Source organism: Perca flavescens, chromosome 4 (genome assembly GCF_004354835.1).
Source record: "Perca flavescens isolate YP-PL-M2 chromosome 4, PFLA_1.0, whole genome shotgun sequence".
In the NCBI taxonomy this organism is placed as follows: Eukaryota; Metazoa; Chordata; class Actinopteri; order Perciformes; family Percidae; genus Perca; species Perca flavescens.
In genome coordinates this window covers 23,894,382-23,907,047 of record NC_041334.1, presented here as the reverse complement: position 1 = coordinate 23,907,047, position 12,666 = coordinate 23,894,382, and the positions used below count along the sequence as shown (strand labels likewise).

General features: G+C 40.7%; 1 protein-coding gene across 1 annotated transcript; it reads right to left on the bottom strand.

Annotated features, from left to right (window-relative positions):
- Positions 1-883: 883 nt before the first annotated feature.
- LOC114554778 (myosin heavy chain, fast skeletal muscle) lies at positions 884-12,376 on the bottom strand. Its single transcript, XM_028576806.1, has 41 exons — positions 12,322-12,376; positions 12,066-12,115; positions 11,345-11,554; positions 11,004-11,147; positions 10,758-10,914; positions 10,591-10,618; positions 10,301-10,409; positions 10,080-10,172; positions 9,941-10,004; positions 9,756-9,854; positions 9,561-9,664; positions 9,325-9,463; positions 9,105-9,223; positions 8,832-8,981; positions 8,566-8,736; positions 8,170-8,476; positions 7,996-8,066; positions 7,822-7,909; positions 7,553-7,670; positions 7,331-7,454; positions 7,092-7,228; positions 6,730-6,985; positions 6,386-6,628; positions 6,132-6,308; positions 5,406-5,551; positions 5,208-5,298; positions 4,736-5,125; positions 4,529-4,655; positions 4,203-4,321; positions 3,910-4,106; positions 3,634-3,817; positions 3,383-3,548; positions 3,125-3,249; positions 2,651-2,959; positions 2,349-2,552; positions 2,134-2,259; positions 1,795-1,965; positions 1,606-1,710; positions 1,422-1,517; positions 1,136-1,267; positions 884-1,013 (listed from the first exon to the last, which is right to left on the bottom strand). The coding sequence occupies exons 3-41, from the start codon at positions 11,540-11,542 to the stop codon at positions 993-995; spliced, it is 5,805 nt and encodes a 1,934-aa protein (XP_028432607.1). The 5' UTR covers positions 11,543-11,554; positions 12,066-12,115; positions 12,322-12,376; the 3' UTR covers positions 884-992.
- Positions 12,377-12,666: the final 290 nt, after the last annotated feature.

The following is a 12,666-nucleotide window of genomic DNA, read 5'->3' as shown; positions in this document are numbered from 1 at the left end:
TCCACCTTTACTAGCTGCAACATTAAAGTTATGAACACATCAATAATTATTTATTTATAATATAGATTATCCTGAAATGGGAATATGAATGCAGGACTTTTTACTGTAGTAATTTTTGTACTGCTATTTTTACTTAAGTGGCAATTTAGTGCATGCTCTCTCTCTCTCTCTCTCTCTCTCTCTCTCTCTCTCTCTCTCTCTCTCTCTCTCTCTCTCTCCCTCCCCCTGTTTGGTGTGGGTACTGAGATCAGTTAACATTCTACATTCGTGCTGGAAAGCATATGGTATGGCCCCCTTGCAGTCCAGTTTAAATTAAGAATTGACAACAAGGTGAAAACAGCAATGGAACTGGGAGGGAAGAAGGAACACCCGTCTCTTCACACTTTCTTTGAGAAAACTGTTGTCAGAATTCTGAAGCACTGGTCACACAGTCCGTATTCTGAATACAAACTATTACCTTCAGGAAGATGTTTCAGAGCCAGCATAACAACCGCTTTAAGCCTACTTTACTTCCAATGTCAATAACACAACTCAACAAGAAAACAGGCTAATCCTTACGTTTAGTTCATATGCATACGTGTATGACTTCCCTTCCGTATTTTATAATGCCTGTGTATACCTTTTTTCTCACAGGCAGTGCAATATCTTCATGTGCAATATCTTACATATCCTTGTTGTATGTAAGTTATTTACTGAGTTTTTTGTGCACCACTTTTCTATCTTGTGGCTATGTATTGTTTTGAGTTGTTTGCAGCTGTGTGTAGCACTATTGCCCAAGCAAAATTTCCCTTTAAGGACAATAAAGTATATCTTATCTTAAGCTACACTTTTTGTGTGGTAGTAAATATGTTTGTGTTGTGCAAAGAAAGGTTTAAAGACAGTCTACTGGCAACATCATTTATTTAATATAGATCTACAATATTTTGTGAGAGCAGTTCAATGATAAACCATATTCTATGATTTTCATTTGTGTCTCTCACAGAGGTTGCAGGTTATTCTTCAGCATCCTTTGCCTAAAAAATGGAAAGAAGAAATAATGAATGGCAATTGGCTCATATGTAACTATTTTTTTATAATAATATAACTGCAAAACAACATTAGCTGATGAAACCAATGCGTTTTATGAATTACTTACTTTTCCAATTTCCCGACTCTTTGCCCTCAGCTTGTTGACCTGAGACTCGGCGATGTCAGCTCTCTCCTGAGCCTCCTCCATCTCGTGCTGCACTTTCCTGTACCTGGACAGGTGAGTGTTGGCCTGCTCCTCCTATGAGGAAATTCAACACCGGAGTCAACATCCATCAAGACTGAGGACACTGATTCTGGTAACGGTTTTACATTTTATACAAAAGAAGAGCGTGGTTGTATTTTTCTGTCTTTAACTTTATATGAGACAATACAGTAACCGGTTTCTGACTCACAGCCTCCTCAGCCTGTCTTTTGTAGGCCTTCACTTTCAGCTGCAGCTTGTCCACCAGATCCTGAAGTCTGGTGATATTCTTCTTGTCCTCCTCTGTCTGCAGTTAACATGAATTCATTATTAAAATGTATTAATTTGCACCTTTGTCAGATGACTGTACCAATCAATAGGAAAAAAATGCCTACCTGATAGCTGAGCTCCTTCACTCTTCTCTCATATTTACGAACACCTTTGATAGCATCTCCTCCTCGTTTCTGCTCGGCTTCAACTTCAGCCTCGAGCTCACGCACCTGAAATATGAACGACGTGGTTACTTGGAGGGCAAGATTGTAATGTTAAAACAAAAGTTGATATCAGATCAAATTTGTCTTTACCCGAGCCTCCAGTTTCTGAAGCTGCTTCTTGCCGCCCTTCATGGCCAGATTCTCAGCTTCATCCAGGCGGTGCTGCAGGTCCTTCACTGTCACCTCCAGGTTCTTCTTCATCCTCTCCAAATGAGCGCTGGTGTCCTGCTCCTTCTTCAGCTCTTCTGCCATCATGGCCGCCTGAAATGTTGTTGAATGTTATATTATTGAATATAAGCCTATTGCAATCAAATTTTTCATATGCTATGATAAGGTAGAGAAATGGTCGAACATACAATATTATGCACTAACATGTTATGTACTATACTTACATGCTATACTACACAGAAATGTGTAAGGATGACTCACATCAGTGATGGCCTTCTTGGCCTTTTCTTCAGCATTTCTCGCTTCCTGGACAGCATCTTCCACTTCACCCTGGATCTGGGCAAGGTCAGCCTCCAACTTCTTCTTGGTGTTGATGAGGCTGGTATTCTATTATTAAAGAGGCAAAAATGAATTTTCATGTATTGAACTATAGAAGAACAAAGTGAAAATTCCTATTTGTCAACCTTTGAGCATACCTGAGAGTGCAGCAGTCCCACACGCTCGCTGGCATCCACCAGCTCCTGTTCAGCCACTTTGCGGCCTCTCTCCGTCTGCTCCAGTGCAGATCTCAGCTCCTCGATCTCAGCCAGCATCAGGTTGTTCCTGCGCTCCACCATGGCCACCTGCTCCTTCATGTCTTCCTGGCCTCTAATGGCTTCATCAAGATGAAGTTGAGCATCCTAAATTGTAAAACATTGATAGATACAGTATATCAGCAAACACTTTCAGCTTTTGTTTGAAGCAAGATGCTCTGCCAAAAATCTTTCAGTGGATTTACCTTAAGCTGTCCCTGCACGTTTCTCAGCTGTTTCTGGGCTTCGGCTGACTGGCGGTTGGCGTGGCTCAGCTGAATCTCCATCTCATTCAGGTCTCCCTCCATCTTCTTCTTGATTCTCAGGGCATCATTCCTGCTCCTGACCTCAGCATCCAAAGTGCTCTGCATGGACTCAATCACTCTCTGGCTGTTCCTCTTGATCTGCTCGATCTCCTCGTCCTTCTCTGCAAGTTTTCTGTCAATTTCACTCTTGACTTGGGTGAGCTCGAGCTGAACACGCATAATCTTGGATTCCTCATGCTCCAGGGTAGCCTGTGAACAAGTGTGATCTTTATCAACTAGAGCACAGAAGAGTTCCTTAATTTTAAATAAAGAAAATGAGTCACAGTGAAGAAAAATAGCACTGAGGTGTCAAGTCCCACACCTGTACAAGATGAGGTTCACACAGGTGTGCTCTAAAGCTCTGCTAATATTTACCTCTGCCTCCTCCAGAGCAGTCTGGATCTCTGACTTCTCACTTTCCACTGTCTTCTTTCCCTTCTCAAGCTCATGAATCGCCTTACCGGTGTCACCAAGTTGTTCAGTCAAGTCTGAGATCTCCTCTGTTGGAACAGATGTATAAAGTATACATTTTAGAATATTAAGCACCTTAACAAATAAATGAAGTAATAGAGATACTTCAGATAAACTGACTTGGTGCATATCTGTTAGGGAAAACAGAATAAATTGTCTTACGCTGCAGGTTCTTGTTCTCTCTCTTCAGGGTCTCCAGGTGGTCCAGGGCTTCTTCATAGGAGTTTTTCATTTTAAACATCTCAGTGCTTAATGACCGAGTCTCCTTCTGAGCTCCTTCAAGCTCTGCCTGGCTTTCCTCATACTTCTGTTTCCACTCTGCAAGAACCTGAACATGTAGGTAAAACAATTGAGTGTTTTTTGTCACCTTATATTAACCAGTCTAAGATGTATGTTAATACAAAAAACCTAACCTTGTCAAAGTTCCTTTGCTTCTTGTCGAGGTTAGCAGCCAGAGCATTAGCTCTCTCCACATCGATCATCAGATCTTCCACTTCACCCTGCAGTCTCTGTTTTGTCTTTTCCAGAGAGGCACATTTTGCATTCACAGCCTCAATAGATTCCTCTGCATCCTGAAGACGCTGGGCAAGCTTTTTCCTAAAAAAAAAGCAACATACAGTTAACAGGATTTATAATGATTCACAGAATCAATGCATGTGCAAACATGTGATTTCAGGACTGTTCATTACTTAGCCTCCTCCAGCTCCTCAGTGCGCTGAATGGCATCAGTCTCGTATTTGGCTCTCCACTGAGCCACCTCGCTGTTGGCCTTGGACATTGCGCGCTGCAGCTCAGATTTGGCCTCCACCTCCTCCTCATACTGCTCTCTGAGCAGGTCGCAGTCATGACGAGCTGACTGAACAGCATGAGCCAGGGCGTTCTTGGCCTATGAACCAAATGAACAACTGATTAATATTTGATACCAATCGTCTGCTGGCCTTTAACTTTTGTAATTTTCCTACTGATTTCATAGATCTGTTACCTTAACTTCCTCCTCTATGTGCCTCTTCAGCTCCTCAATCTGCTGAGTGAAAGCCTGCTTGGCTCTTGTCAGTTGAGAAACAAGAGCTTCTTTCTCCTCCAGCTGACGCGTATATTCACCTAATCAAAGATGTTAGTTGTTAATGTACATCAAAACAACATTGCAACAGCTAACGTAATAATGTATGTACGGTGTTCACATTATCATGCAAGAAAGTTTTCCTCCTGGGCCATCATGTTGAACAGAGTGGAGAAACATTAGAGGTAAAGTTTGATTTAGGTAACAGAAGCCCAGTTTTTGAATGCCCCAAACCATGATATCCATACCATTTTCAGTTTGAAGTCTTGCTTTCTGTGCACTCTGGTCGTTTAGCTGACGAACATTTTCATCATTCTTGGATTTGAGCTCACTCAATTGATCTTCTAATGTCCTGCACAGCTTCTCAAGGTTTGTCTAGTAAAAGTAAACATGTGTTAGTATAAAAATATTACCATTGTTTTTTTGCTCCCTATAAGAAAATGTAGCTCTCTCACCTTTGATTTGGCGACATTCTCCATATTGCTGCTGAGGTCATCGATCTCCATCTTGTATTCACTTTTCTCTTTCTCCAGCTTCTGTTTGACTCTCTGGAGGTTGTCAATCTGTTCTCCCAGCTCTGCCACACTGTCTGCCTGCTTCTTGCGCAGAGCTGCAGCGGTGGCCTCATGCTGCAGGGTGGACTCTTCAAGGTCACGGCGCAGCTTCTGAAACTCGGCCTCACGCTTCTTGTTCATCTCAATCTGAGCAGACGTTGCTCCGCCGGCTTCTTCGAGCCTCTCGCTGATCTCCTCAAGTTCCCTGGAGAGATCAGACCTCTGCTTCTCCACCTTGGCCCGAGCAGCTCTCTCAGCCTCGATCTCTTCCTCCAACTCCTCAATACGAGCCTGAAACACACAAGGTTTAAATTAAAATCGTTCAAGATATTTGTATGTTCATATTATCCTTTACTCATAATTCAAATTGTACCTGCAGTTCCTTTATCTTTTTCTGTAGCTGGGTTCCAAGAGACTGCTCATCCTCAATCTTACCCAGCAGCTGGCTTATCTCAAAGTCCTTCCTGCAAGGGACAGAAGAAATCGGCATATTAGAGTTACGTGCTAGTAGTGCCTCTCATGAAATCATTTATTGCAACTAGGTAGACGGATGGTGTTTGTTTATTCTTACTTCTTTATTTTCTCATCAGACTGCTGCTTGTCATTCTCTAGATCCATTATGGATTCCTGGGCCAGTTTCAAATCTCCTTCAAGCTTCCTTTTCGCTCGCTCAAGATCCATACGGAGCTTCTTTTCTTGCTCCAAAGAACCTTCAAGCTAAATAGATGTTTTATAAAAAAATTAAAGTTATATCTAGCTTCAGTGTTTACTATTCACTATTTAAAACTGTGTCAAAGCTGTTATGATTAACTGTGATCAATTATTAAAATGTGTCTACAATTCAAGACAATGATACATTTCTCAGTGCTATGACCACGGTAGTCTATATCCACTTTCTTTGTGTTGGAATAAACAACCGGTTGATTTATGTGGACTATGGTTAACTGCTCCTCAGATCTCTGCATGGTAAATTGGGACAGGTAGCTAGACTATCTGTCCAATCTGAGTTTTCTCTAGCATGACTAAAACAACTTTTGAACATACACTTTGGTTTAAAGAAATGCCAATAAACCAGAGCATGTTTTTCTCCCATCCTGGAATGCTGTGTGGACTAGCTAGACCCTCCTCCGCAGTGCTATGGAGGAAGGTCTGGCAATGCGAAACTATGGCCACGGTAACCACGAGTGTCACCAAATTAACCAGGACTGAAATCATAGGATTACCAAATTTAAAATAGAGATCTTTGCTGCTTTATAAGCAAGTTCAGCTTTTGCTTTTAAATGTAGATGTTACTCACATCGTCCACTTGTTGCTCCAGCTTGACTTTAGCCTTTGACAGAGTGTTGACTTTGTCTTCCTCTGCCTGCAGATCATCAAGGGTCTGCTGATGGGCCTCTTGGAGGGCTTTCTTCTCTTTGGTCAACTTAGCAATGGTCTCATCTTGAGATGACATTTCCTCCACCAGGTTTTTAACCTGTATTCACAATATTGTAAAAATAAGCTTAGTGTTCTGCAAAGAGCAGACTTCAATGCCTAAGGGAAGATACCAACCTTGTTCTCAGTGGCATGTTTCTCCTTTTCCACTTTGGCCAGGGTGAGCTCCAAGTCATCGATGTCTTTCTTTAACTCAGAGCACTCATCCTCCAGCTTCCTCTTCTTTGCAGTCAGCTCAGCATTCATTTCCTCCTCATCCTCCAGTCTCTCAGAAGTGTCTTTGAGTTTGGACTCAAGCTGGATTTTTGCTTTAATGAGCCCCTCACACCTTTCCTCTGCATCACTGAGGTTTTCACTTTCCTTAAAAGTCAATGCAAACAGGTTAATTGCCAAATCAGTAATTTGACGTAGGATATTTAGCATAGGCATACATGCATATGCGGTGTGATGATCCAACTTACAGCCTGCACTTGCAACAACAGGTCATTCTTCTCCTGCAGCAGAGAAACCATCTTCTCCTCCAGTTCTTTCTTCTTAGCCAGAGTCTTTGTCAGATCTTCTTTCATCTTTCCAAAGTCCTCTTTCATTTGGGCCATCTCTTTTTCAGTCTCTGCACTCTTCAGCAGAGGCTTAATCTTGAAGTACAGCTTCATCCATGGCCAGGTTTTGACATTCATGAATGAGCGGATGTTGTACTGGATGGAGAAAATGGCCTCTCTGACAATGACAAAGAAAAAATGTAGTTAGAAAATGTTGAAAAGTTGCAGACTTTAAAAACATGCTTTAAAATTGAAACAACATTTATAACAGGCAGACACATTACCTCCTCTCCATCATCTTGACGAACTCTCTCCTCATAAGGAAACCTCTGCAGAGAGCCTGAGTCATTGTGACCAGTGTAGCAAGTTTATCATCTCTCATCTCCTCCAGAACTCCCAGCAGACCGGCTTTGAAGAACACCTAAGAGTCAATGATTATAATTAATTTTAAGTAATTAAATATTGATGATAGTTAATCTTATACCTCTAAACAGCCATGTCCAGGGAAGCATTTCAACTTTACCTTGGTGTGGCCAAACTTGTACTGAGTTTGGTCCACGTCGATGGATCCCAGCAGTTTCTCTGAGGCCTTCTTGTTGTCAATGAATTGGCCTTCTGGGATGACACTGGCATTCAATACTTTATATCTAAAAGTAAAGATTTCATTCGGTTAGACACACTAGCTTAAAGATAATAAACCGTAATAAGCACTTTCCTATGACTGTTAAGGTTATATTTCTGCTACCTCTGCTTGAAGTCACCATAGAGGATTCTGCTGGGGAAACCTTTCCTGCAGATCCTGATACCTTCCAGCACACCATTACACCTCAGCTGGTGGATGACCAGGAAGTTCTGCATGAGACCTATGATATATCATTTAGTATTTGTTATTAATTAGTTACTGTACAATAAATGATCAAATCACATGATACAATTTCTTTGACTTGCTTTTTTCTTAAATTCCTATAACCTAACTTTATGAATTAAATCAACATTGACACAAAGAGCACATACCTGGTGTCTTTGATTCATTGGGAATCAGGCAGCGCACAAAATGAGGATGTGTGCTCCTCAAATTTGTCATCAGCTTGCCCAAATTCTCCTGAAGAAATAAAAGGACATTACATTGGCAAAATGCACTAAATTAGTGCCATGAAGCACATAGTAAGTCATTCTTTCCTATCTTACCCTGAACAATGCAGACACAGTCTGGAAGGAACCACCTTTCTTCTTGCCACCTTTCTTTGAGGCACCTTCAGCTGTTAGTAGAACAACAATTACATTAAATGATTAAATTCAACACAGGTAAAAGATTTGCATTTGTTGATATCTCATAATGTAGAGACAGGTAACAGCATGTACCTTCTGTTGAAGCATGTGATGCATAGAGGTGAGCCAACAGTTTGGTTGCAGACTTCTGGTAGAGCTGAACCACTGAGTCGTTCAGGGGGTCTTTGTTTTTGTCGAGCCACCCGTTGATGTTATAATCAACAGTGCCGGCATAGTGCACCAGAGCAAAGTGAGCCTCAGCTTTCCCTTTGGTAGGCTTTGGCTTTTCAAAAGCCTTGGTTTTACCAAGATGCTGGTCATACAGTTTGTTCTTGAAGGTGACGTCTGATGCCTTGGGGAACATGCACTCCTCTTCAAGGATGGAGAAGATGCCCATTGGCTGCCACGATGAAAAGATTTTTTAAGACAAAAGCTTCAAATGTCATCAGATAGATTTCTGTTTTTATGAATATACCGCATGTCGCTCACCTTTTCAATCAGCTCAATGCAGGCAGCCAGGTCCATACCAAAATCAATGAACTCCCATTCAATTCCCTCTTTCTTGTACTCTTCTTGCTCCAGGACAAACATGTGGTGGTTGAAAAACTGTTGCAGTTTTTCATTGGTGAAGTTGATGCACAGCTGCTCCAAGCTGTTAAACTGATTAATTTGTAACAAGCCAAAATTACTTCCTGTGAAACAAAATCATCGTCATCAAAAAAAAAGAAAAAAAGAAATTGCGTCATCAAACTTACATCAAAAATTTCAAATCCAGCAATATCCAGGACACCGATGAAGAACTGTCTTGCCTGCTTGGTATCCAGCATCTCATTAATTCTGACGACCATCCACAAGAACATTTTCTCATAGACAGACTTGCAGAGAGCTGAGACGGAATTGTTGACCTGATTTTACAGATACAACAATGATAAACCATTAATAAGGATGTTGCAAGAATGAACAATACAACTATTCAAAGTTTTCAGGGCTTAAAGAGGCTACTGCAGGACTTTATATGAACATTTCACCTGAGGCACAGTCTGGCCCTTAGTCACAAACTCATTTCCAACTTTCACCCTTGGGTAGCACAGTGCCTTCAGTAAATCAGCTGAGTTCAGGCCCATGAGGTAGGAAATTTTATCGGCAACTAAAAAGAAGAGAAAACTGAGAGATAAGATGCCATTTTTACAGAGAATACAAAAGATTTTAACTCATAATTTTTCACTTGTTTTCAAAAGTGCAACTGACCCTCATTGCCATCGGGCTCAGCCTGCTCTTCACGCTGCTTCTGCTTGAACTTCATTGCTCCATGATGCATCACAGCTCCAGTCAGCTTGTAGATGCTCGCCTTCTCTTCAGCAGTGAAGCCCAGGATGTCGATGGCAGTCTGTGAGCATTCAAAGAAAGGTAATAAGTTCTGCATTTACAATTCTAAATGCATACAGCTTTTTTGGGGGTGTGGCTGGATATCATAATTTTCTTACATCAGTGGCTATGAACTCCTCAACATCATCGATACTCTTGACAGTGATTTCACCCTGACTGATCATGGGATAGTCATACGGATTGGTGGTGATGAGGAGAGCCTCTGAAGAAATAAAGCACTTGTGGTTAAATATAAGCCTATACACTATACAGCAGATAATGAATGGCCTTTAAAAATAAAAAAAATGTCTCACCTATCAGCTCAGGTTTGTGGCCTGTCATGAGCTGATAGAAGATGTGGTAGCTCCTCTCAGCAGACAGCTGGAACGTCACTCTAGACTTCTCCAGCAGATCTGTCCATCACACAGTTAGAAAACCAGTCACTTCTGTTCAATGAGCTGAACAAAAACAAGCTATCTGCTTTATTATTTTGCCTTACATGTTTCAATGTCTGCTGAGGCCAGCTTCCCAGTTGTACCAAAATGGATTCTGATGAATTTACCCTATTCAAAAAAGGACTATAAATTAGAATAGTTACTTCTTACATTCTGATATTGTTTAAAAAGACAAACACTTACAAAGCGGGATGAGTTGTCATTCCTCACAGTTTTGGCATTACCATAAGCCTCCAGCAGGGGATTGGCTGCAATGATTTGATCTTCCAGCGACCCCTTCATTCAGAAATGAGTCAGGGGAACACAAAAATTCATGCTTCATACCTGTTGGTCCAAGATCACATTCAATATGTCTATGTCAGCTTTGATAACACTTTTCCCTGAAAACAGATGTGTTTATTTACCTGAATTTTCCCAGTCTGCTCCTGTTTCTTTGGTCCAGCCACTGCGATTGTCGCAAAGTACTGGATGACACGTTTGGTGTTGACAGTCTTTCCTGCACCGGATTCTCCACTTTGAGAATATAAACAGGTAATTTAGCACCAGAAACATGTTTTTTTTTAGGCAAGCTGAACCATCATTAAACAAAATTCCAGTCAATTTTACTGTATGTTGTTAATGTTATAAAATATAATGTAATGAGACTTGTCTGATCTCAGGATCACTGTTTCTCAGATCTATGATTTAAACTTACGTGATAAGGATAGACTGATTCTCACGGTCTGTTAAAAGAACAACATGTTTTCAGATTATTTACATAATTGGAAAGTTTCAAATCTGTTTTGTGTACATTACATATTTATTTTTATTTATGGTTTTCTATTGAAAACACCCAAAGTTTTCGGCACACTTCTCACATACCAGTGAGCATGAACTGGTAGGCGTTATCAGAGATGGAGAAGATGTGGGGTGGAGCCTCAATCCTCTTTTTGCCTCTGTATCCCGAGACAACCACTGAGTCGTACACTGGGAGCCACTTGTAGGGGTTCACAGTGACGCAGAACAGCCCTGAGTAGGTCTGTGGAGACATAGAGGAGTTTTACTGATATACTGTATGTCTTCCTGTAGTCATTGTTTCATCTGATGTGATGATCATGTCAAACTCACATAGATCATCCATGCTGCATAACGCTCTTTGAGGTTATACAGCACAGAAGGCTCACTGAGGTGGGTCATCATGGCCATGTCCTCAATCTTATCGTACTTTGGAGGGTTCATGGGGAAGATGGCATCGTCTTTCACGGTGAGTGTCTGTTACAGGGACAGAAAACAACACAGGACTTCAGTTTTGACAATAGACTGGTGATGTTGCGAGCTTTTCATTATTATTTGTATTACAGACAGAAGTTAGGATTTATAACACCACAAATATTTGTACCTTTTACTTTAGGGTTCACACACAGGAGCACACAGGATGTCACACTTTATTCCACTGCCAACATGCTCACCTTTCCACAGAGGGTCTCCACGGTGGCTTTGCCGCCCTCTTTCTTAATAAGTTTCCCCTTCAGGTACATCTCTGTGGGCTCGCTCACAAAGTATGCAGTTTTAGCATCAAAAGGAGTGTTTTGAGCTTCAATTCTCTCTCGTTCTGGCTTCCGGAGGTAAATGGCCGCCGGGCCAAAACATTCCATTTCTCCGTCCATGGTGACCCTTTACTGCAAGTAAGCAAAAACAGTATTTGTGTCAGACATTATTTCTTCTCATGATGGGACTTCACTTATAAACAAAGCAGTTAACGTTGTATGTAATGCAATATAGTATAGTCATTTTTACTTATTTTTGTTTCATGAAAAATGAAGAAGTTAAACACAAAAACTAAGTTTACAGTTTGTATCAACAGAGTGACATCACTGTACATTTTTCATTAATTGTGTCTTTGTTATTGTTGTTGATGCCATGACTTGTTACATGCGCTAATAAGTCCTTGTTTAAAACTATCATACACTTTGTCATAAAAGGTAAACAGCAATAACACAAAAAAAGTGACAATTTATATTTTCTATGTAATGATGCAGACATTATTGGAGTCAGATGCACAGAATTAGCTATATCAATTGATTTGTCACAGATTCCACACAAGGTTAAGGTTTAATGAAAATACATAGTCACGACTCTATAGCTATTGATTAAAAATGTCTTTAGAGAAAATGAAAATTAATGAATTACCTTGCTCCCTCCCCTCAGATGAAAGAAATATTGATGGTCTAATGAGGGTTCTGAAGAAAGATACAAATATTTTCAATTAATAACTGTAATTAAACTATTTCGTATTAAAAATGAACTTACTGTACACTGAGGTCCTGGCACAAACACGACAGTTCTGTATTCACTTTGTGGTGTCTGGTAATAAGTGGTCATGCCCGGCATTGTTCATTAAGCTGCTGGTTTTCCTCCTGCTAATAAAAGACTGCAACACACTCACCTTGACTTGCGTCTGTCTGTCCTTGGGGGCGTCCAGCCTCCCTTCTTATATAGAGAGATCAGTGTTCACTCATCAGAAATGACTTGCTTTATTTGGTCATGTATGCTCTCATGCTTGAGTATTTTCTGCCTCTTATATGATCTCAGGCATCTTATGTCATGGAACAACACAATTGTTTATCATAGATTTAACTCCTGTCACTTTTCCTCTCAGAGTCACTGGTTTAAAGAGTGAAAAGTGATAAGAATTTAAATGAGAAGTATATTCAAAGATTGTTCTTGGAAATGATTGTGGTTAGTTACAGTGTGTGCATTATAAATGGCGCATTATTGTTGTCAGCAACAG

Bases quoted from the DNA above. Each gene is read 5' to 3' on its own strand.
- LOC114554778 (XM_028576806.1), bottom strand. From the start codon at position 11,542: ATGGACGGAGAAATGGAATGTTTTGGCCCGGCGGCCATTTACCTCCGG. The intron at 9,464-9,560 runs GTAAGAAAATTA...GAATGCTCACAG, and splicing joins AGGAGTTCATAGCCACTGAT to ACTGCCATCGACATCCTGGG. The intron at 1,966-2,133 runs GTGAGTCATCCT...ACAACATTTCAG, and splicing joins CCAAGAAGGCCATCACTGAT to GCGGCCATGATGGCAGAAGA.